Source organism: Rhea americana, unplaced genomic scaffold (genome assembly GCF_003343005.1).
Source record: "Rhea americana isolate MKP2758 unplaced genomic scaffold, rheAme1 scaffold_31, whole genome shotgun sequence".
In the NCBI taxonomy this organism is placed as follows: Eukaryota; Metazoa; Chordata; class Aves; order Rheiformes; family Rheidae; genus Rhea; species Rhea americana.
Window position 1 is genome coordinate 2672457 of NW_028186435.1, and position 25771 is coordinate 2698227.

At 37.6% G+C, this 25771-nt stretch overlaps 1 protein-coding gene across 1 annotated transcript in view; it reads left to right on the forward strand.

Annotated features, from left to right (window-relative positions):
* The window catches only part of DCDC2 (doublecortin domain containing 2), a 71358-nt gene that overhangs the window by 36218 nt on the left and 9369 nt on the right, over window positions 1-25771 (forward strand). The window contains exon 8 of the mRNA XM_085310103.1: window positions 21090-21190. Coding sequence (XP_085166229.1) covers window positions 21090-21190 — 101 coding nt within the window. The remainder of the gene's footprint in view (window positions 1-21089; window positions 21191-25771) is intronic.

Here is a 25771-nt window from a genome sequence, read left to right on the forward strand (position 1 = left end):
GGGAATCATACTGGAAGCAGAAATAGCTTTCTTTCTCCTTTCAGCGGGCAGCAACTAAGAGACAAATCTTACTTGAGGAGATGGCAGACAAACRTGGGGGAGATGCTTATCTCCATATTTAGCACTATTGCTGTTCCACCTGCTGAGAGAAATGGTTGGGAATCCAAACTTACTGAAGAAGTGACTGCTTGTTTCCACTCTGTAAATCTTGCATGGGTTAGAGAAGCTGTTTGAGGCAACCAGTTCTCTCATTTGAGCTAAAGCTTATGCTGGGGGAAGCGCTATTCATTCTTTGCTCCTCTAACCTCTTTGTATGAAGACTTGGTAGTGGAAGTGGGAATGGGAGGTTTGAGGTGTATCCTGTTTTGCAATTCTAGACCTACCTGGTCGTGCAAGCAGTTGCTGAGGGAGGCAGATGATGTATCTTGGTTGAATTCACACAACAATACATGATGAGAAATGCAAAACAGTGTAATGTCTTTTTGATGGACTAGCGTCCCTGCTCTCAATGGGTCTCTGTTACTTGAGGAGGTGGATACTAAGTCAGTTAATAACTGTTTTGTTTTGTCAAACACAAGAAGTGTAGCATCTCATGCTCCTGTAAGTCTTCAGGCTAGTCACAGTAAGAATTGCAAACTTGTCAAAACCTACAGAGTTATTTTTCTCTAATTAAATTCCCTAATATTTGTTTAGCCAGATCTGGAGAAAGATATCCCAGGAAGCAGCTGCCTTATGATTCTCAGCACACTCATTCTCATCTAGGCTACTAGTTCAAAGTGATTTTCAGTACTGCTTATTTTTAAAAAAGAGGTTCATTCTTATTATTTCATTTCTTTTTCTCAGATTTTTTTTCCAAGTCAGTTTAAATGTATTTCTTTGCCACATGATTCAAACTAAATTTCTTAATGTTTTACTTTTTTGCGCGTTCTGGCTCCCATGTATTTTCTGACGCTTTGCAGTAAATATGACATGATTTTTTTTCTGTTATCAAGAGCAAATTTTGCTCTTGATATGTCACATTTGCTGCATTTTGCTTTAAAAGGTCCTCATTAATATTAGCTTATATCATGTATTCATCATTTCATTTCAGAAACCACATGCAGTTGTTCTGAGACTGTTAGTTCTTAGTGGGATGCTTTTGTTTTAGCATTTTTCTAAATAAGTGGTTTATTTTGTGGAAATCATTTGAAGGGTCCATGGAGCGCTGGAGAGAGATCCCAGTTGTCCTTTTTCTTTCCCTTTAGTAATTTTGACTAAAAAAGTGTAAGGAGGAGGGCCCTAGGCCTCTCAAAATCCACTATGTTTATCTGTGAAAGACCTACAGTGGTGCTTAATGCAACAGTTTTCATCCCAGTAGCCAAGCAGTAAGTGTATGTGAAGCAGGTTTTGAAATAGATGTGTCTTACTGTGAGAGATGGCAATTCAGCCTCTGTACTGAGTTTATTCCTTGAAGCGTCTGAGTTGTAACAGGCTGGTAGAGATCTCTCCCTTTTGACAAGAGGTGATCCTTTTGGCTAAACATCTCAGGTTTCTTTTGATCCACTGAGGCAGGTGGTGTGTTTTGCCATTTAAACAGAAGCAGAAATGTCCCTCTGGAAGCAGGTGGCGTTCAAGTTGCAGCGTTGAGGATGAGGCTCAGCAGTATCAAGGAAGAATGGTAATAGCTATTGCTGCTTCTGCTGCAGGATGTAGGCAAGAGACTAATGTTGAATACTATGGTTTTCATACTCATACGATTAATGCAGCCAAACCTGAAGACTGTGTGTTGTGCAGTTTTCTTTTGTTGTTGTTTTAAAGCATACTGAATCAAGTAACTTATCTGTGCAGTAGCATAATCTAAAAAAGCTACTTAAACCAATTAAGAATGTATCATCCAGAAATGACCGCATACAAGATTTTTTTTATGTGCTGATGTCGTGAAAGTGGCACAAAAATACAGAAAACTATTCCATAGTAAAATAATTAATGTGACAGAAAAACTTTAATCTGTTTCATATCAATATTGAGATTGAAATGTACTTACAAGATTGTCAGTGGTACTTACCACTGATTACTTTGAAACTGAGTGCTTTTAATGTGCTCAGTGTACATTTCCCTAGGATWCAATAATTCCTTTCAGAGATATAGGAAATATCTAGATTTATAACTACAATTGTTCAAATTTACCCTCATCCTTGAGAGTCTCTGGAGAGAGCATTTCTTTTCTAAAATGATTTTTAAAATTATTAGTGTGATGAGAGTTTYACAATTGTAATTATTATTGAACAATAATAATATTGAGAAGTAGATTGTGTGTTGCTCAGATAATAACCTTTCTTTTCTTCTCTTTTTTGCACACAGATAGATTTTTTTCCTCTATTGACTACTAGAAATGTAAAGGAAATATAAAGAGGAGTTAATACAATGCCATATTTTGTAACCTAAGTCTATCATTTTCTGTTCCTTTTCATTGTTCTTTCCCGTATAAATAAATAGTAGGCTTTTCTCTGGAGTGTCAAAGGCACTAGGAACTAAAAGTTGCTACATATGTGATAGGAAGCTCTTGTACTTTTTTGCCTATATTTGTCTGTCTGTGGGACTCTGGTACTTGTAGGCAAATTGTGGGGAAGGATGGGAACTCCTGAAAAATCACAGCTCCCAAAAGAGACAATACAAAATATCTTGGGAGATATTTTCTGTTCAAGGGGAAAAAAAGGAAGCATGTGTAACTAGGTATAACTACTGTTGTCCTTAAAAAGACCTCAACAAATCCTATGCTGCAGAAAAGGGGCAGAGTCATTGTTTTGGAGTTAACTCCAAATCACCTAAAAGACTATCTAGATGATATGGTATCAAGTTCAATATTGGGAAAGGTGAAGCAATGTAGARTTGTAGGGAAAGTTAAATACTTYACAGGGTGCTATGTTAATGATGATAATTTAGAAAATTTTGGTTAACCCTCAAACCATAGTTAGAGGGTTAGCTTCTGAAATGTTATATATTTCCGTGTCACTGATCTAATAAAGGTCAATAACATAGCTCTGCAGTATGAGAGATTGTGAATTCCAGCATTTTGAAGTCTCATAGCAGCTCTCATTTAATGGTCTCATAGTCAGCTTTTAACTCTTTGCAACTCTGATTTAATTGAGCATCGTACTATTCACATGAAGGCTTTAGTCCTGTTTTTCATTAGTGAAATCTGAACCATTCCATGTTCAAATCAGTGGGTAAGGTCACACAGTGAACTAATGGAAGATTGGAAACAGAGTCTCTCTTGTATTGTTTTAACTTCCTTATATATCTTAATAATATCAAAACTTAGAACATGCAGTTACCTATAAAACACCACAAAAAACCTGTGAGTACTAAGTATTTTAAGCAGAAAATTACCATAAAGAGTGTGCATTGTCTTCTGAATCTGTCACATCTTTCAGTCACCAAGTGGTGAAAGCCCTGTCCCCAGCAATGTTTTTTTCAGTCAGTTCTGGCACTGTGTGGAAGCTCCACTTTAGTCAGAAYATAGGTAGTTTATAGTGAAGAGTTTAAAGAAAGTGCACTTTATTGACCCCAAAGTGTAATCACAGTTGTTACCAGCCCAACTGTTATGTCTTGATTTATTTTACTCATGACACCTCAAGGTGGAGTAACCTGAAGCAAAGGATATCTGGGCTTTTGGAGCTGAGAGCTGTTAGTGTGGAGTAACTGCAACTCTAATATCCTCCTGCCCTTTTCCCTCCCCAGCCCACTGTCAATGTCAAAGATTTCCCTTGACAGTAAGCCAGTATTCTGGTGTTCTCTCAGCTTTATGTTTGACTATAAAAGGATAAGGTTGCAGAGATCAGCATTAYGTCATATTTTTTTCATTTATTACTTGAAGGCACTGAACTGCCACATGATTTGTGGTGATGTTAAACTTACTGCCAAAGGTATGTTATTTTGTGACTTGATAGCCTGTTTTGCTGCTGTACTGCTTTTCTCAGTAGCTGAACGTTTTTCACCTGTGGGACTATCAATTGACTTAAATACAACACAGGAGCTTGACTGAATATACCCACCAGGTCATCTTGTATGTAGAAGTTCTTAGTGAGTTGATCTAGTGTACATTTTAGAATAGAGATGAGCAACAGAGTAATCCCCTTCAAAAACTTTCCCTAGATAGTTTCGTCAACCAAATGCACTCTGAGCCCATTGACTATAACGTTGGCAGTGATGGATCTAAGAAACCAGCAGGTGCATCTAAGTAAGTAAAATCTGAAACATTCTGCCATCCAACCAGCCTTGGCATTGCTGGTTTTTATGGCACATCATATGAGAGTTGCGTGGCTCTATTTTTTGACCTGTGCAGTTYTTTTCTTACCAGAAGCTCACAATGGAGCAGTCTCACTACGTGTTTCCTTGCTAACTAAGGAAATAAACTAGTATATCTCTTTCAAGCAGGCCAAATGGTAGCTGACTTTTCTGCCTGCTTCTTCTGACACTACCACCTGATCTTTAGCACTTCAGTGCTAAAAGGCAGGAAAGAAAGGAATGTCAGAAATACTCAAAACATTGAAAATATTTTGAAAAATTGAAAAAAAATTGAAAAAATATTTTCATACCCGGATGGTCTAACCTGTCTCTCTTGTACAGCCTACAGCTTGTGGCTCGATAGGCTGCTTAACTTAAACTTGTCTGCCCATCTGTTGTTGCCAAGGCCATCTGAATGTGCTTACTGCCTCCTCAAAATAAAAGCAAAAAAATGTAAGGATCATCATTTGCAGTCTTTTTTGAAATACATGTGTTCTGGTATGTCATTTTGGGCACCACATTCACCAGGTTGCACATATGGTGCTATTTCCAACTTTCTGTATGTTAAGCAACAGAAACTTCWTTTCTTCAGTTTGCAGAAATCAGTATCCTGAGTTGGGCTGATCTTCAAGGAAATCTGGAAGTTAAGCCCAGTTCTTGTACCAGTTTCCTGCAGTGGCCATAGTCCTGCTGCAGGAGAAGCTTTAAAACTTTTAAAAACTTTTTTTCTGATTAACCCCTTGGATAGCTCCTAGTAGAGGAGAAAGATCTGTAGCAGAAGTTCTCGAATACTTTTCTACTTGTCTCTTCTTATCCCAAGGGGATGTTCTGTAGACAGTCACTGCCATCTGCTCAGCTTCTTTAGGCCATACCCTCAAGGTGGTGTATCAGGCAGAGGCATATCTTTTTGCTGATAACTGACTCAGTAGAACTTCAGGAGCTTTCTAGTTTTTGCTGTGCAATACTGTTACCATTTCATACCTGTATTGTTTCTGAGTACTCATCTGTGAAACTAAGCTGTTAATAGTCTATGCATATATTTTCATCTATTTTTTTGAAGAAAGAATTAAAATCTATTGTGTATAATTGCTTTTGGAGCCTTTCGGATTTTTTTCTTATTGTTGGTTGCACTAAGCATGAGTGGGTAATAGGTTATTTCCTTAAAAAGAAGTTAGATGCTCTCCACCTGTTTCTGAGGATGAAAAAAAATTTTGCTTTTGTTATCTACTAGACTTGTTTGAATGTATCAGTATGGCAAAGCCAAGGAAGTGAAGTACTGAATAAAAGAGTGCTCAGTGGGATTGAAAGACTTGCTGTAAATTTACTGTAAATTATTYCTTTCTGGAAAACTTCAAATGTCTGTGCAGCAAACTAAAAGAATATCTAGATGATATAGTATCAAGTTCAATATTGGGAAAGGTGAAGCAATGTAGAATTGYAGGGAAAGTAAACTTAAATAATTGCAGGGTGCTATGTTAATGATAATGGTTTAGAAAATAATGACTCCAATTCTGTGAGAATATAGTCTGACTCTACAGCAGAGATCATTAAAAAAAATGATAAGATATTGTGATATGTAAAGATAAAGAATAGTGAATATCATATGCTATAGAAATCAATGGTTTGAGCTTAGCAGTGTTTCTTTGAACTGTTGATCATCCGATCTCAGAAAGGGCCATTGCAGATTTCRGGAGATCTCATGGAAGGAAAAAAATGGTTGTGAATCTAAAGAAATAAATGTGAAAGGAGACTGAAGAACCTGAGATTTTTTATTTCACCAGAAAAGAAGTCTTTTTATTTAAAAATGCTATACTAGATAAGAGTCATATCCAGTATTGTGATGGATATTACCAACAAATTTTGGATATGATGTAAAAATTTACATGTCAAATTATARACCAGTGGCTGATTAGAAGGACTGTTTCAGGTCAAAGCAGGCTTCTGTTTGGTTTCTGGGATTCTGTTTTGTTTGTTTTCATTTTTTTCTCCTACAGCGTCATGTGCTGGCATTATCAGAGGAAGGATAATTGAATAGATGAACCAAAGAGCTGATCTAGTGCGGCAGTTTCTACAGTGATATTTGTACATTGTGTTTCTTAGAAAATCAGACCTTTCTTTTAAAAATACTTTAGTGGAGATTTAAAACTGACTAAAAAGACATGATGATTGGAGCATTTTTCCCTCCCAAGAAAAGTGTGACAGTTTGCAGATGGCACAGGCAGGAATGAATTAAGTCACTACTTCTTTTCCCCCCTATCCCTATAGTTCTCTGAAATGAGGCTTTTAGTGCCTGCCATATAATAACTTTCTCCTTCCATATGAGTGCAGTGGCAGTCTGGTTTCCCACAGAAAGATTTTCTCGGTGCTTTTTCACACTTTTGATGTTGAAAGGTGTCCTTATGAAGGGTAAATCATAGGAAATTATTTAGGGTATTCTAGCACTAATTTAGGACATCCAACATTAAATGTACCATGCATTTATTAGTGAAGAATACTGGTAAATCAATAGGCTTTTAAAAGCAAATAGGGATGTGAAGTAAAAGATACTCTCTTTCCTATGCTCTTGACTTGCTTCGAGTCAATTATTTAGGTAGTGTTAGTCTCCGTCATGATTGTTGCTAGCATCTAAGTGTGCTGCTGTCTAAATATGTAAATGAGTATAAATTTTATGCTTTRGTTAGTCTCTTTGAGCGCAAATGTGAATTTATTTATTTGCATCATAGTATATACATTTCCAAATGCACTGAGTCAATTTCTTCTGCAAGTGCTTCTGAAGTGGTGRATGATAGTGTGATGCGAGTCAGTGGATGAACATCTCAGTTCCTCTGTCTCACTTTATCTGGCTCGTGTTTTGAATTCATCCCTGATTCCCAGAGGTTGGCTTGCTTTTCATTAATTTGTGGCTCAGAAAAAAATCATGTAACCATCATCATATTTGAAGTGTAAGATCTCAGCAGTGAAAGTAGCTCTATATGGAAGATTCTTGTAAGGAGAGGTGTGAGATTCTGCAGATTATGACATGGGGTCCAAAGCCAAGATGAGCTGCTATCAAAATGTCCAAATTTCAGAACATGCTTAAGTGTATATTTATTTATTTATTTATTTTTCCATCAAGTAGCACTTACATGCAAGCTTACCTTTTTAAGAATGCAGTTTAAGTTCYATTTGTTTTACTGAGACTCTGGCAYCTGCTTCCTTAACTGTAAGAGTATGTTCATAAAGAGACTCAGTCCATCAGTTGAATACTTRTTTACCCTGTCTTTGATAGACTTGGTTGCATGTGTAAGGTTAAGCATGGGTTTGGAAGCTCAAGGCTTTAAACATATTTATCCTCTGAAGATGAAGCTATTATCCTAAACCTGAAATATATAAATCAACCCACAAATCATCTGGAAAACATAGAAGTTCATTCAGTGCTATTATTAAATATTTAATGGTAGTTTTCACGCACATGGTCTGTATCATCATTTAACAGTGTGGATAAAGCCRTTCGTATTTCATACAACACAATTTATAGTCTCTGTTCCAAGAATAGAACTAAAAGCTAATGTGAAAACCTCRAGAAAGTATATCATTCCTCACTGTATAAATTACTAGTGGCTGGTATATCTTTCACAGAGACATATTCAATATCACATAAATTATTTAGCAAATATGTAATCATATGAGTGTATCTGCATTACTATATTAAATGAAAGAATTTATTCATGTCAGTGATATGCGTATAACAGGTTTTAAAAATAATATGTAAGCAACACCGTATAAAAGCTTCGGATCTCTAAGGTAATGTGTGTAATCATGGACCAATTGCACCTTAGTGTTTTATCATCTCCGTCATTTACTGAGTAACAATGTTGTTAAGGATACTTTTGTCTATCACAAAGTGCACAGTTTAAAATGTATAAAACGTATACACAGCTCAGATGAAATGGCTGCAGAAATACATGAATATCCTGTCATTTTAATAGTGTGGTGTGAATGTTCCATTAATACAARAGGAAGCTTTTTGCATTTTTTTTTGTTATGAAGGAAATATTTTTTTTTTAAAGGACACATACTCAAAACATTGGTATTTAAATAGTTCCTATCTAGTATTTGAAGATTCTGGAGCTGAATCAAACTTAATGGAGAGGATCAGATTAGTCTAGAGCCAGGATCCTACTTCCTGTGGAGAGAAGAAAAACATTATATAACATGCATTAGTATTTAACAGTGCTTGCAACATACTTCTGTAATTTAAGTAAGGAGGGTGACCAAGCTGGTATAGGCCATTTGCTTCATAATGGCCCTATCAATATTTTCTGAGTGCAGCAAAATTGTCAGGTGATCCTGCATTTGAGAGAGTGGTGTTTCTTACCTACAGCAACCTCCTGTTGCTGATGTTATTGTGGAAGAACATTTTTCATATCTGTGGAACTTTGTTTTGGTTTGTTTTAACTTTTCCTGTGGCACCTGTGAGAGCCATGGTGAGCTTACCATAGCAACTCATTCACCGGTTATTACTCTGTGCTCTCCAGGCACTCTGTGCCTTCCTTGCTTTGCTCCCCCCACCTTTTGCTTTTCCTTGTACTCTTTCCACTCCTCTCTTTTCTCTGATACTTTTTTCTTCCTTCTTGCTCCACGTGGCACTTCATCTGGTTTACCTGGCTGGTTCTGCTCTCTTTCTATCCCTTTTCTTGCCTTTTTCCCTGTTTGTCTCTTCTGTCTCTTTCACTGATTGAGCAGGATGCTGGAGAACTCCGGTTTCTGCCCTAGCCTTGCTCTCTGAGCAGTTACTTGGGCAGTAAGTGAAGCACCTATGTAGAGAGAAATGCATGTAATTTAGCACTCCAGAGGTCTTCGCACTGCCTCTCTTAAACTTCTTTTGTGGCTAAAGGGGTATGACAGAGAGCAGCCGTGGAAATGCTTGGGTTACTAAGGCTCTTGTAGAGGACAGGGAGGGGCAGGGAGGAAGGGTGAGAGGTGCTGAATGCTGAACAAAGGCTTTCCTGGTTTCCCTCTCCATCTGATAATCCCAAGCCTTTTCYTTCTTTAATCAGCTTGGGAGCAAAGAGGACATGCCATACTGTCCTTTGGCCGTTTTTCTCTTCCTTTTCTGCTGAGCCTCGTGTAGCTTTGCAACAGGTGATGACATGTGCTGTGGTTTTGAAGAGTAGACTTGTCTGGAGGCTGCATCAGCTGTATAACAKGCCTCTCTGTAATGTACCTTAATAGCTTTAAAAAGTTTTCTCTGGCCTTTGCAGTGTATTCAAGTCATAATTCATAGCTCTGTAGCTTTCTTTTGGACTGAATTATAGCTCCCAGTCATTATAGGAATGTGAAATAGAACTTTTTTTTCCTAGTAAGAAGTTATTCTTTTGAACATATCTGTTAAATATATGTCCCAATGCTTTTTAAAAAYGTTCTTGCCTGTACTTTTGTGGTTGATTTATGCGTTATGATTTTTYAAAGCAAAAGTAATTTTCTATGCTATTGCTGGGTACTTTGTATTAAAGTAATGGCAATGTGACGAGAACTCACAAGAGCAAAGAATGTTGGTTTTTTGCATTTTAAGTATTCATTRTAAGTTAATGTGAATGCTGTGCTACAGCTGTGGGACAAGAATCTTTAATTCAGCTAAAAGGAAAAAACAACAGGCAAACTCTGGACAAATTTCATTTAAAATAGAAAGAACTGTTGATTAATTTTTAACAAAAAAGCTAACCACTTCATTAGAGTTAATGTTTAAAGATGCTGAGCCTCAGGGTTTCCRGATACAAATGAGTTAGCATGGTTTACACCAGCACCCAGACATGAGGTAATGCCCTCTTCTTCAGGCCTGCTGTGCTTGTGCCTGTACTTACCCTATGCTTATCTGCTTTATTTATACAYGTGCTAAGGCCCCATCATGCTCCCCTTTGGGTGTAAATGGGCTTTATACTGCTGGAATGGTRTAGAGAGAGCCAGAGGGCAGTTGAGGTTTGACCAGGTCAGACTAACAAGGGTGCAGTGAATTCCTTTTCTAAGGGATATTTTTCTTCTCTTGTTGTTTTCAGTACTACTTCATATCCTAAAGACCTAAGTTAACATCCTCTCCAACTTGAGTGGACCGTTGCTCTATGTATTAATGCARGTTCTTCCCATCCTTCTAACTTGTATGCTTTTAGTGCTCTGAAATGTCTCCCTGTTGATAGCTCTTTCTCCTTCACTCTGTCCCAGTTTGTTCCTTTATCTGTGAGTGAGATGGACTCCTGCAGCTGTTGCGTGAATAGTGGGACTGAAGGAGGRCATAAAGCTCTTAAAAGCTGATAAGGGGCATGGTTTGTTCTGTGTTAGGGCAGAGGAGGTGATTGTATGAGATGTAGCTTCCTTCTGAGGTAGGTGACGAGCGTTATAAGTTCAATTAGTTGGGTTATTTCATCTAAGTTCAGTTAGARGGAATGAGCATTACAGCTTTCTTCCCAGTTTATGTGCGTCTTAAAAGTCTGCTTCAAACATGTTTGAGGAACAGCAAATGGGAKTGAAGTGAGCAGGCATCTCTGTCATTCTCTTCCTACCTTTGCATACAAATGCCAAGCTGTAGTAAACTCTGCACTACAGGGTGAAGAGCAAAATTAAGAGCAGGTATGAGCATGCCAGACATCTTGGCACATTGTTTTCCATCTGCATTACTGGCTGTCAGCCAAAGTGCTGCTTGGGGTAATAGCATTCAATCTCTATGTAGCAAGGGCTAAATTAGGATTATTTGCAAAGGATCCAGCTGCAGTGTACTTGGCCTCACCTTTGTCTTTTCCTTCAGAAAGCATGAACAGGAGCTTGGAAAAGGCTGTTTATTTGGAGAAACTGTTTGTTTCTATCTGTTTTTCATGACAAAGATGTGGTAAATCCTAAAGGCTTGATGATCGTGGTATACTTTGAGACCCCAGCTGCTCCTGGAAAAATCATTGAGGGCAGAATGCATCTTGCCTACCTCCCACTGTGTAAATCTTAATTTAAGCTGGGTTTCTAGCTCCAGCAATCATGGATAGAGAAGTCTCTGGAGATGCCCAATCTCTGTTGGTGAAATTAGAAACTGAGCTTAGACTAGACACCTGAGATTTGAGTGAATTAARTATGATGTAATGTTGGGATTCCTGCCTTGAATTATGACATTATCAGTTCCATTTTAAAGGGAGTTGTTTTATTCTGAGGAATATCTTTGCTGGAGAGCTAGAATCCAGCTCCAGGAAATCAGTGATAAAGATTGCTTCCCTGTACTGTTTTAATCAATATGTCTACTGTGAACTGTCTACTATGAAAGTCCGTTGTAGATCTTCAGTGGGCTTTGTAGGATTATTCCAAAGAACTACTTCAAATTCAGAGACTTTGGATAGGGTAAGACAAGCACTTGCTACACTTTACAGATTTTTTTTTCTTCTGGACAGTGAAAAACTCTTGGCATTTTAGTTGGCTGCATTTGTCTCTCATTGATGTAGGATTAATTTTAATTGGAAACCAATCAACTATACAGTGAGTTTACACATGCACATTTTGGAGTGTATAGCAATAGATAAAAAGAAAATATTCTTGGTGGAAAATGTATCTCRTCTTCCTTGCTGTCTTTCTCCCTGCCAATTCAGTAGCAGGGTGGAATTTTCTGTCTTCTGAGTGTTAGACTGTTTGAAAGTGGTTGTTTCCTGGCACTTAATGCCTCAAGAGTTATGTTCATACTGTATTTAAAAGCTTAACCTAATCTTCCAACAGAGTTTAGTTGAGTTAGCCATGCATTTATTTTGAATCTACTCTTCTTTTTAATACATTGAGAGTTTCACCAGCATGCCGTATATATTACAACTGATCCATGTCATAATCCTCTTGAATCAGGATGATTAAAGAATTATTTAGTTTTTAATGTTGAAAGCTCTTTGTGCAAGATTTAAATATGCCACTTTTTTCGAAAAAATCCAGTAGAGTGCAAGCTGGCATTTCAGATTTTGTAACGTATTAGGCATGCTATTAATATTATGATTGGATTCATGATGCACTAGTAGAAACACAAATAATATTGATTATATTAGATATAACAGTAACTACAACTGGAAATGTGAAGTTTTAGACCTTAGATTAGTGAAGCTGTGTCATTAGAATTTGGGCTTATAAAAGTGATACCAAAACCATATTTAGCTTTCATCATCTTGGTTTAAGGTTAGGCAAACTTGTATTTTTTGGTTTGCCCCTGCTCTGTAAATAGTACTTTAGGAAGTTGAACAGGGAAATAGCAAATTCAGACGCATAATAGAAAATTCCTGTAAGGGGGCATCTTGACTTTTACAGTCTGTTCCATTCAAATATAGTAGTTTAATTGTGATCCTGTTGATASTAAAATAGCACCATACTCCCTCAAACAATAAAACAAGTTTTAGAGATACTGGAATGTGAAGTCTGAATTCTGGCTATGGTTTGGAGAAGTACGATATTGGAGATGAGCTGAGCCRGTTCACAGTATTTCAGATCTAATTTTGAGCATCACTGAGGCCTTAGAAGTTAGGAATCGTTTCAATTTCCTGGTATTACCTTTGGCTAAATAAGGAAAGAAGGGGGCCAACCCATAATTAAAAGGAAAGCTGCACAGACCAGCAGATATGGCAACTATTCCTGGTATCATGCTATGAATTGCTTTCARTGAAATTGTGAACTTGCCAAAAAGTATAAATCTGAACTGCAGAATATCAGCTGTGCATTTTGAGCTAAAAGTATTACTTTTCATGTTTTCCTGCTGATAACTTTGAGGATTAAAAAAATGTTTGTAGTTAAAATCTAGAAGCATAGACCAGAGCACTGCTGTGCTATCAGTGCAGGTAGAAACTGTGCTAAAGAGAGAGAGAACAAGAGATCCTCTTGTTCCTTATTTGCAGAGATTTTATGGGATTTAGAGGTTTATTCCTTACATGATAGGAGATAGACTTGCAGTCTATAATAAGAATGAGAACCTTTGTTGCTATGAGTGTTTATCACAGTACCAGATCACCATAGTCAGCGTATACTAGAACCAATGTGAAACTAAGATGACTGTAAACCTTGTGGCCTCTTTCTCCAAACACGTGTGAGTTTCTTCGAGTTTGGCTTTTTGTTACAATAATACATTGCAAAACATAAAGAGGGGAAACAGTACTTGGCAGGAGTCACGTTGCTTACTTCAGTGCAGGATCAAGCATAGGTGCTCTGATACTCCCTTTGGAAGGACTGGAACAGGGCAGAGGAGGACAGACGTTCCCAGGGCTTCCCATTTGCTTTGTGGCAGTTTAGCATGAGTTGGACTAAGTTGCACAAGGCCCAGTCAGAGACCCAAGAGAACACTGCGCTTGGAATGGACATGGAATCARAAAAGATCAAGGCTCAACAGGAGTTACTTTGTTAATTCAAATAGACAAGATCTTAATGATCTGTCATTTGAATAAATGAATAAATTAGACATATTTAAGACAATAAATGAGGTGAATGATCAAAATGAGAGAAGGGAGATAAAGCCCAACATTACCACATACAGTCTTTTTTCTTTTTTTGAGCCTCTTATATATGCAGATATCTAAGCTCTTGCAGCTGACTGAGGCAGCCTTTTCTTTGCTCTTACACTACTAGATTTCCTATCAGTAAAGGAGACTGCTTCACACAAGGTTATCCTCTAGAAGCACCTTTTGCAGTTTTTGTTGAGGTAGTCTTGATGTCACCAATCTGTAATATTGTGAAATCTTATTAGAAATTCAGTATATTCTGAAGAGAGGAACTAACTTTATAAACTTGAAACCACATTAGTATCAGGTAAAAATATACATATTTTCTTACTATTTCTACAAATTTTGTATGTATATTACTACCAGTTTCTTTTTAATTCCACCACTTTCTGGTGATAGTCACAGTCACACACACATAACAAACCTGTCACCCAAGCAGTGGCTTCTCATTGGAAATGGGCCTTGCACAACAATTATACTTTGAAATAAAATAATAATAAAAAGGGAAAAGAAAATCATGTTGTAGACAGGCATAAATGCATGTCCTCCTTATCCCTCATAGCAATCTATTCAATTTAATGAGCCACAGATTTTTTACATTTTTACATTTTGTTTTTAATTTGATTTAAYGTTTTTATGAGGTAGCCTCTGTGGTAAGTCACATTAATTTTTTTTTATAGTCACATTTACTTTCTTGCTTACATACAGAGCTTGTAGTTAATAAATGTGTCTGATTTCCAGGCCATTATTACAATGATTTTTTTAATCCCTACTGCTAAACTTCAATCAGTTTCAAATTCAAAATGCATTAAATGACTTTGTATAATGTTGTAATTTGTGCTGCAATAAATGTTTTATAGTTAATGCTGTTTGGGAAAGGAGCTTATACCAGAGCCATTAATTGCTTTGCTTAATTATTTACAATATATAGATTTCTTACCAGTTATGCATTACTCATTTACTATTTAATAAAGTCATATATTTTTCTTATTTATCAAAGTRTATCAAAGAATTCCAGTGATGATAAGCTGAAATACTGAATGGCATCAGACAGAAAATGATTTGATCAAAGTTATACATGCACTGATTCACAGCTTTTTTTGCTAGGAATTGAACTGAGTGACTGCAGAGTATGGTGAAAATCTGGGTATTTAGGGAATAGATGATGCGTATTCAGGTGAAATTTTGKAGGCCAAGTTGATCTGTTCTGTACCTATTGGGGAGTTAGCTGGCAGCATAAAACATCTAGAAAATTCCTCTGAATGGTCACTGGCAGACTCTTCTTTACACAAATGAATTCTTAGGTACTGAAAAACCAGCATAGCTAAGCGTGGATAAGGGGATAAGGCAGATTGAGATGAAGGACCCTGGATACCAGAGCTTGCAGCTGCAAGAAGCATARTTTAGAGCAGTCTGACATTGTCTTAAATTGTATTTGTTTTATTTTTTCATTGACAACCATGTCACGGAGGTGGAAAGGTAATGGAGGAATACCATCCTCTCTTTTCTCATCTTCACTGAAAGCAACTCAGGACTGAGATACTTATTTTTATGAAACACCCCTGCCCATGTAGAAAACTGAACCTAATTCTCTGTGCCTTTATCCTATCAAAAAATAATATTGATATCCTCTGGACCTGATTTCCAAAGAGCTAACCCTTCTGAAAGCATCTTCCCTTGTGTTAGTTCACGACAGTTTTCTGCTGAAAATGTTCTCATATTCTTACTATTTCWGCAGTTCCAGTGCTGCTGTCTGTGGAGATAAGGCGTACAGTGGYCACCAGTGTTTCAATTGCCATATTAGCTGACTCCACTTAGGGCAAGAAGAGTTGATTCACTGCATTTTTAAAAATACCAGACACCTCTCTTTGGTAAAGCTGTTAGCCATACTTCATGCGCTCTTTCCCAGTAACCTGCTCAAGGCTTTTGGTAATTGAGAGCTTGTAGTCTGGAGTCTCTTCAGATTTCACAGGTCTGTCTTGCTATATGATTTTGGAGCTGGAGAGGAGCTGATACAGAGCACAGGTCTCAAGGAAGTCCATAAGAAAACACTTGTAGTTACAGTTTTTATTTATTCCTTCAGCCTGAAGCCAAATAATGCTCTAGAAATTCTTTTCCCACACTGTAGTGTCTCCATCTAGAATCCTACTAAACGTTGTTTACTGAAAACAAGAAAAATATTCAACAAATCAAGAAAAATATTTGTCTAAAGCAGCATTTTTTTCATTGTTGCTTTTTGCTGCACCTCTGATCACAAGCTAATCTATGTCTGAACTCACAAATTCAATTGTAAATAGATACTTAGAAATGACGTTTCATTTCTCAGGCTTTCCTGAGGGAGAGATCCTCTAAACAGCTTAAACTGACATGAGTATCTGCTGGTTTATTCTTTCCTCTCCTTGCATTCTTCCAAGTATCTACTCTTATGCTGCCTGTGACCTCCTTTCTGTATTTAGTCTTCCTATCAGTCTGCTGTGCTGTTTCTTCCCTTGATTTCCACCAGTGTGTTTCCTCATCTTCCTCTTTGCTCCTATACAGTTCCTCATTCCATTCTTTTTATGTCTCCTCACTTTATTCTACCCTCATCGTCTCCCTCTGTCTCCATATCCTCTATCTTCTATATATCCTCTTTCAGTTGCCTGTTCCTCTTGAGCTCGCTTTTCATCTTGTGATTTGTTCCTTCCTCATCTGTGGGTCCTTCTCATTCTCCCTCTTGCCTGAGCTGCTGGACATGGTTCTGCTTTAAAATAATCAGAAATAATGGGAGGTGACGTGTGTTTTCTAGAGGTGACCTTATTTCTGTCTGCATGGGATATAAAGAAACAATAGTGATTTTTAGCTCAAGGCAGAGTGCTTTCAGAAGATGACTGGCAAAATCGGAAAAATTCCTGTCTCTTCAGGTTGTCTGGACAGCTTGGAAAAATGTCCTCACATAAGATCAGGAGCCTCTCAATAATATTTTTCTTGGCCTTGTCACTGAAGCAGCACTTAATGTGGGATGGAGAACTGAGAACCTACCTGGAAATAAATCCTCTGATGTATACTTGCCAGCAAACCAAGCTGTACGGAGACATGTTGGAGCTCAAAGTGCCCTTGAATCCTTTGTTGTCATCATCTTTCACTCAATCTGGAGGAAGTGTAGAGAAGACAACAGTTTGACTGTAAAGCCTTGGAGCTCTTTTTTCCTTTCTTGCCCGCTTTTGCAGTTCTTCAGCCCCAACATTACTGTAAACTTGTCTATGGCCACCCCCATGTTTGAATTTGCAATCAATTTGAGAAACAGAAAAGTCTCACAGACTCAGTATTTGTTCTTACATGAGGAGCATGTTTAATCTGTAGTGTTTTATGAACCATTTGAGGTAGATGTAAATGTTCCATCTAATGGAAGTACTGGGAATTCTGTTTTCAGTAATGTACAGTACTTATTTCTAACTTTAGTAGAGATTGCAATATAAGCCTATAATAGTACAGAATGATGACTTACAAAAATGTTATTTCATGTAATTTATTGAGGAGTCTAAAATGCCTTGGTTTTTTTTCCTCCCTTAGAGACATGTATAGAAACTGACTAATGATTTAGAGACAGAGATGTGAAATATTGCATCAATAAAGACTTTTTGTGCTTTTTTCTAAACCAAAAAGCATTTCTGAAACATTACCTATAAAATACATAGCAAAAATACCCAACATAACACATTTGCTTGGGGGATAGCTGTGAGTAGCTTACTCACAGCATTGATAATAGTGATTAATGTGGCTTCCAAACTCCTGCTGAAAAGATCTGGGCATAGAATTATGTAAACAAGGAGTGTGTTGGCCTTTCACTCAGTTGCCCTCCTCTAGATGTTTGTCAACTAGCATGCAAAAATCGTAAACAGAATAGAGAGCAGCAATATTAACAGTGTTTTACTTTTTAAGCTATTTTCTTAATATTTCTTTTCATCAAGTTCAATTTTTGTATATAATTTACACTATTTGTGTTTCTTTTCACTTTGGAACCAAAAGACAAGAAGGATGCATGTCCTGATGTAATCAGGACTTAACTCCTTGCCAACTTAATTCCTTGGCATTTCATTTGGAATTTCAAATTTGTTCCTGTGTTATATTACAACTTGCCCATTTTAGTGTCATTTTTTTTTCTTCACCTGTTCTGGCACATTTCAGACTTAAGTGTTTTTCTGCCTTCCCTGAATATTAACGGTACATGTGTTTTGGGCATTTGTCTTCAGTGCTTTCATGTTTGCACAGAAGTAAATAATTCATTTCCCTCTTCTTGTAGATTTTCTTATTTCTTTAAATAATGTTTCTTTTTCCTTTTCTAACAATAAATCTTTTATTACATCTCTTAGAAACCAACTAACGATCTCTTCTGTCATGTGCATTTGAAACATGTTATTCTCTTAATGACTTGTTTTCTGCAGAGAACATTGCTGTCCTGAAAATGGGATGATTACCCACTTTGCCTGAGGACACTGTTCTTGAAGTATTTGAAGATTTTTGTGCTCATTATCCCTTCCCGTTGCAGTTTTCCATGTAGTTTCAGCACCTTTCTACTCTATGGAAGGGCAGAAATGCTACTTTACTTTACTTTCCATATAAGATACACAATAAATGACAGTATCCTTGAGAGATCCTAGATCTCTTTCCATTTATGACCAGCTTTCTGAGCACATTCCTGTTAGAGAATTCTTTGGGGAAATCCCATGAGGATTTAAATTTTTGCATATTGAACCCCCCCCCCCCCCGGTAATGAAAAGACTGAATACAGTCTTTTGAATGGGAAAGTCAGTAGTATGATCCAGGTAGAAACTTATTGTCTTCTCCTCTCCTCCCACGCTCCAGGTTTTATGATTAAAGATTTGTGAAAGTTTTTTCTTTTTTTTAATTAAGAAAACACTCTCCTTGTGTTGAGTTCAGTTGCTGGATTATTTAGCGTAGCCTTGAAGCTGATTTGCCCTTTTAAAATGGTTTAAAACTGACAATCCTCAACTCTCAGGATGAGTTTTGTAGATTTGGCCTCCTGGGCCAGGACCTATTTATCTCTTTCCCTGCCTGAGAGGAACCTGATGAATTAGCTATGTGCCAAAGTGCAGAAAGCCCCTGTTTGGGGATCTTTTTTTGTTTTTTCTGAAGCCCAGAAAATCCCTGTTTTGTTTGGAAAACCAGGAGATCTTCAAGATAAGGATGTTATTACAGAGTCTACAGGGAATAGTGGTGATATTAAATGCATTTCTCTCAGATGCAGATCTAGTACAAGCCATTGAGGTTATTTTCTCAAGCTACTTAAGGGAAGTCCTTGGATTAAGAGGGTCATCATGGTGATGTTTTCAAGAAACGCTTTGTACATTCCTCGCAGAATATGGTTGTGATCTAAATCTCATATCTATGATAAGTAGCAGCAACAGTAAGAGAACCTTCTGCTCCTTAGAGTAACTCACAGGTGAGCTGAACCTGCAGACCTCATCTCCTGGAGAAGTTGAATGGATTTTCTTTTTTTTTTATTTAACCTCAAAATTATGAGGCAATCTTTTTGTTAATATGCTCTGAAAAATGAGAAATGTGAAGTTCATTGATAACTTGAGAAAATACAAGAAGCATTCTGTGTTCCTACTGCTGAATTTGTCAAGAAAACTGTCTCAGTATAAGGAGTCCTTAATGAGACCATATTTTGGTGTCATTAAGGTCAAAGGTTTACTGTGTTGCCAGCAAATACTAGATACCTTTTGTTTGGCTCCAGTTGGGTGTAATTCATCAGACATGCTATATTTAATAATCTGACAAAAAAGGGAAAGCATATATCCTCCTGCTACATATGAAGATAAGATCTTTTTCAAAATGCACCAAGATGTTTAGGACAAAAATCCAGCTAGTAGTCCTAAGAACCCTGCGGTATTTTTCAACATTGGCACTTTCAGAGGACAAGTATTGTAGGTCTTTTGGCAGAAGGATTTCCAGCAGGACCAATTCCCAGCTACTTAAGCTGCTATATCCATCAGAAAATCTCTTGCCTAAGCTGCCATTGGCAGTGCCAGCCAGGAATATCATTGTAAAGTTCCTTAGCCTTCTACATTTCTGCCTTTCCACTTCAAACTATGAAATGTCTTTCACTTCCTAGTGCTTTTGTCAATGGCCTGATGGTAGACATCTATGGCCATTTAGATAAGTTTGGCACCTTCCCCTCTGGATAACCATTTTCAATGGCAGGATATTCCTCAGAACTTTGATTCCAGGATAAACTCTTTCCTTGTTTCTCACAGTCTTGAGAAAGTAACTGGAAAATGAACTTTCAGACTAGTCAACACCATAACTTTTTTACGCAGATCGACTCAAGATTTCTGCATGTCTCTCTTGTTACTTGTTCTTATCCATGATTTTTCCACCTTCCCAATGGTTCTGTGAATGATTGCATGCTTCACAAGGCTGTCAACTTATTTCAACGTCAAGCTTTGGAGATCAGTTTGCATGTTCAATTGATGTTAACACGTTCACATCCTTTTATGAAGAATTAAGAGGCAGTCCAAAACAGCACAAATGAATTTTCCTCTTTCTTGTTGTAGTTGCTCATTATGTTGAATGTGAACACAGTGGCATAGAACCATATGTCTTTCCTAAACAGATGAAGAGAGAGTTTGTTAGTATCAGAAGACCTGTATTAGAAACCACCAAGACCCCTAGAGTTTTCTTACACTTGAAAAAAAAAGTTATTCATACCAAATGTTGGTATAAAATCATTGCAAAATTTAGCATCATTGGAGCCATTAGCTTTGTTAGCTAAAATGTTCTTTACATTTTAAATGAGTACATACTTTTTTATGCAGATACAGAGTTTCTGCTATAATTCCATTTGCATGTGCTCAAGAATGGGGAATAGAATTTATCCCAACTACTTTTGTTCATCTTCTACTACTGCCTTGCTTCACTATGTTTGATTTTGATTCACGGCTTCAGATTTTTGCTAGTCGTGAAAGTGTTATACTAATTAAAAGAGGATGCAGTCATTGAGTATAGATATAGAAGTAATACACTGTTGTTGAAAGGTATTAAGTTCAGATTCACTCCTGACCTTTCCTAGAACTGAGAGAACTTCAGGGCTTTGTTTGTTTTCTCTTTATATCTCCTTTCCTTTCCCCAAATGATGTAGTGTATAGTCATTTGTAATTAAAAAAGGAAAGGAAAAACAAATAAGAGAATAATAGGAGATTGAAAAATTCATTAGAAGTATTGTATGGGGAATGGTGTGTCACCTCTGAAACCTGCTTTCAAAAACTAAATTGAGTGCAGTTCAATAGTTGTACCACACAGTGTCACAATTTGACTTCACTTCTTACCACTCTGCATCTTTTCTCATTGTAGATGAAGGTATTTACAAAGCTGGAGAAGAGCGATCTGAAATGTGGGGAGCAGCTGAAGTGCAGGAAGATGAAGATACTCGTGTAGAAGTTCCACTGGACCAGGTAATGATCAAGCTTTAAATAAATGGCTTTTTTTGGGGGAGCACAGGTTGTGTGTGTTGTTTTTCTTTCCCCAGTTTCTTTCATGAGCACAGCACAATTCTGTGGCAATGATTATAACTGCTGACAGATACAGCTCTGTTTATAGAAGCTTTAGAACGTCTTCCCTTTTCTGTTAATCTGTCAGAAACCAGTTATGTTGTCATCATACATCACCTTCAGAACTGGTCTGGAGGCCCTGACAGGGCCTATAGAATCAGGACTCCCTAACAAATATATTCACCTGAATCACAGTCCCTTTATACTGATGGAACAGTGTGGAAAAGACTATGGCACAGAATCAAGGTCAGAATTCTGGCACTCCTGAATCACAGACAGACATGGATTTATTTGTAGGGTTTTTTGTTTGTTTGTTTTTAAATCAAGCTATCAGCACTGTCTCATATTTGAACAACAGGATATTTAGTTGGCCAAAATTTTCATCATAAAACCAGATGCAATAAATAGGTTTTGATGTGTTAATATACTTTTATCTGGTTTAGGATTGTACACCCTTAGTTTTATTTTGTATGGTTTTATTAAATGAACTCTTGTGAACTGATGTAATCCAGAAATAAGTAAGTTAAAGTTTATTCCAATTAAGTGGTGAGTAGAACTATTTTAATTATTTGCTGAAAAATGTATTCTTTTTCTGCTAGTGAATTGCTTACAAGCCAGTCCTCATTCATCTTGCATCTTTGTAGGAATTTGACAATGCACTCAGCTTTGTGTCCAGCCCACTGTTGCATTGTGCTTTTGGTCTGTGGTTGATAATGGCTTGGGGTCAGCCACCTAGGTCATGTGATAGTATTTCTGATCCATGCAGTAGTGTAAAGAATAACAATTTACTTGATCGATTGGTCAGGCTAAAAATCATCCCAGTAACATAAGGGTTTCTCAAACATCTTTATGACTTGCTGGTGGTCATTTCAGTGCTGAAGGACAGTGACTAATATGAGATTATAAACATCCAGAAGGGAAATGAGTTAAAAGTATTTATTTGAAAAACGCTTTAACCACTCAGGGCAACACACTGAGGCATAAGCAATCCAGGAAATTTCAGAAGTGTTTTGGAGACAATTTTTTGGTGCAAGTACAAGGGTCAATGATTAGGTGAGGTGTTCTGCTAGATTTCCTACAGATAAATAAAAAGAAACTGGTTTGGGATGCAATAGTCAGTGGCAGTCTTAGTTGCAGTAGCCACAAGAAGATAAAGATCCTGAAGGAAGTAGAGAAGAAAAATAGAAAATTAAAAATGCTGAAATTCAGGAGAGTAGACTTTTGCCTGTTCAGGAAACTGGCAGGTCAGCCTCATGCAGGATCCTGCTTGAAGGGCAGAGGAGTATAGGAGAGCTGGTTAGTCTCCAAGGATAACTTCCTCAGAGCACAAGAACGGTCTGTCCCAGTGTGCAAGAAAACGAGGCATAGAAAGAGGCCAGACTGGCTGAACAGGGAACTCCTACTTGAGCTCATCCTGAGAAAGGAAAGGTATGGGAGGTAGAAGTGGGGACAGACTGCTAATGAGCAATACAGAAACATTGCCTGGGCATGTAGGGATGAAATTGGGAAGGGCAAAGCTTGTCTGGAAATGGAAACTGATGCTTGTGACTGGAAGCAACCAGCAAATATTTACCAAACAAATTGTGCTTGACCAAGCTGTTTGCCTCTGTGGTGAAATGACTGGCTCTCTGGATAAAAGGAGAGCAGTATTGTCATTTATCTTGCTTTAACATAGACCCTCATATTTTGTTTATAGGAAAATTGGGAGATAGGTGAGAAGATATAGGGAGGGAGACATCCTTAGGGAAGGTATAGATAGGATTGGTGGATTACAAGATGAGTGATAAACTTACCTAGTTTGAGAATCAAAGGGTCTGTGATTTGAAATCTAATGGCACGTATTTATGAATGATGTTCCTTGGGGTTTCATGCTGAGCCTGATATGGTTTAGCATGTTCATCAGTGATGTGGATGATGGCAGGGATGCATCCTCATTCAGGTCAAAAGTGACTCCATACTGTCCTTCTCAGTTGATGTGCTGGAGAGCAGGGCATCAGAGGGATAGCAACGACTTGAGATGAAGTAAACTTCGTAAAGTTTATCAAAGAAAAATGAGAAGTCCTGCACCTGGGCTAGAATAACTGTGCTTTGATACAGGCTTGGAGCTGGCAGACTAGGGAGCGACTCTGCAGAAAAGGCCCTGAGGTCCTGGTGGCTAACAGGATGAAAGAGAATCAGCAGTGCACGCTTTGTTGATGATGGTTGATTACATACAGGATTGCGTTAGTAAGAGCCAGTGCATCAAGAGAAGTGATTGTTTACCTCAATGTGGTATCTGTGAGGTTATGTCTGGATTATTTTGACCAGTTTTGAGCCTCTCCCAGTACAAGAGGGGTATTTATAAACAAGAGAGAGTCCAGCACAACAACATACTAAAATGTTTAGAATGCAAAAGCATATGACACACAAGGAGAAGCTTGGAGAACTGTGTTTGTCGAACCTTGAAGGCTAAACAAGAGAGGGCAACTTTTCAACTTCTCTCAATTTCTTTCACTTACATATGTGAGTTAAAGAGAAGATGAAGCCAACCATTTCCCTGAGTTGCACAGAGAACAAATAAGGCAGTGGTCATAAGTARCAACAAGGGAAGTTTGAGTATTAGGAAGAACATTTTCACAGAGTTGTAAGCACTGTCTTGTCTAGAGAGGATATGGAATCTCCATCGTTGGCTACTTTTAAAACTAAATTGGACAAGGTAGCCTCTTTGAACTTTGAAGTTAGTCTTGCTTTTAGCAGGGCTAGATGATGTCTAGAGGTCTCTTCCAACATAATTATTTCCTGTGGTTCTGTATTTGTTCATCTCAGATTTTTTCAGTTTTATAAACAACTTTTTGGGTAAGATTTGTCTGGGTTTTGTACTTCCTATTTTTTGGTTGATTTTTAAAATTCATTTCAATCAGGTAAAAAAAGAATAATAGACATATATACAAGCTATGTCTCCAGTCTTAAAGAGGAATGTCTGAGGGGAAATTGGATAGAAGTTTTATAACCTTATACTGTGTTGTAATTTCTGCCTTTCTGTGCTTTAACAAAGCCACATGTGATATTGCCACTGCAGCAAGTTTGAAGAATGGTACCGTATCAGTCTGGAAAAAGAATCTGGATCTCTGCATTTGCTTTATTTTAGGCTRCTGTTTCTAAATGGAGTAATTCTCAGTGATTGATTATTTTTAATGAGAAGGAATGTTGCTCAGCTATTCTGCAGACATTGTTTTTGAAGACATGATCCAAGTGATCCAAGTGATTGAAAGATGCAAGAGCATGACTGATCCTGGTCCCTGGTACAGAGTTCTGCCGCTGTGTCTTTTCACAGCAAGTACGTGCCCCAGCCTGAGAGCTCTGTGCTAAATGCCATCAAGCTCATCAGCCCTGTTAATTGCAGTTAAGGTGGTATGATAAGGTTCGTTGCTTTGTGCTGATAGTAGCGATGTTGAGGAAGATCATACCTGCTTGTCTTCTTAATCTTTGTTTCTTACGACATCCTGAAGTATATCTTGTCCAGGTCTTAGCTCTGTAATAATCAATTTGTAAGATGATTAGCCTGTTACTGGCCTCTGTAGGTGCATAAAGAATTCCCCTGGGTAGTGTAAAGCATTTGACAGTATAAATTGGGTTGTCAAATCTCAKTTTTTATGTTGGCTGTGGTGCTTGTGAAATCCAAGAGCCCTAGAGACAGGAGTCTTTCCAAAGGCTGTAGCACMGGCAACGGGTCTGGCCATTGCACTAGCAGTCTTGCCAGTTTGCTTCATCTCAACTGCTGGTGGCTGTCATTAGGGAGAGGAGAGCAGTGAATTCTTCACTGCCAATTCTGTACTTGGCAGACATAGCTGGGATTGTCGATACAGTTGCCAGTGAGCATCACTTGTGCTGGTAGGCTTGTAACACTAGGAACTAGCTTGAACCACTGAGATCATTTACACAGGTCCTTGTATCATCTTCAAATAGAAATACTTTTCAAGTGCTCCCAATTTGGACCGGGAACTGTGTTACCTCTGGTAGCATACGTGTGTTTGCACATGTATCAAACATTCATATTGCTCATAATCTTCTGATTTTCATATTTCCAGGAAAGCAAAGCAAAGCACCAAAATGTTTTCTTCCCACTTTTTATTGAGAACTCCAGCTATGGTTTATTTCTGAGTTTTAGAACTAAATGTATAGTTTCCTATACAATCTGGCAAGAAGAAAGGTCTTCTGAGTAACTCCATGTACACTTTATTCCAGAATAACTGAGGTTACTCAGACCTTGAAAACATTTAGCATTTTGCAGGTACAGATTCTTGTTAATGGCAGTTTTAAATAGTTTTAAAATTATATAATATAAAGCTCTATAGCTTGTTCTTAWCTGAACTCAGTTTGTGTTCCAGAAACATGGAACAGGACAGCCAGCCAGTGCTTAGCTATCTTGCATAATACATGAATATTTACATACCAGCTTTCACTAGAATGCTAAGACTTCTGATGTGCTATCATCATTTTCATCAG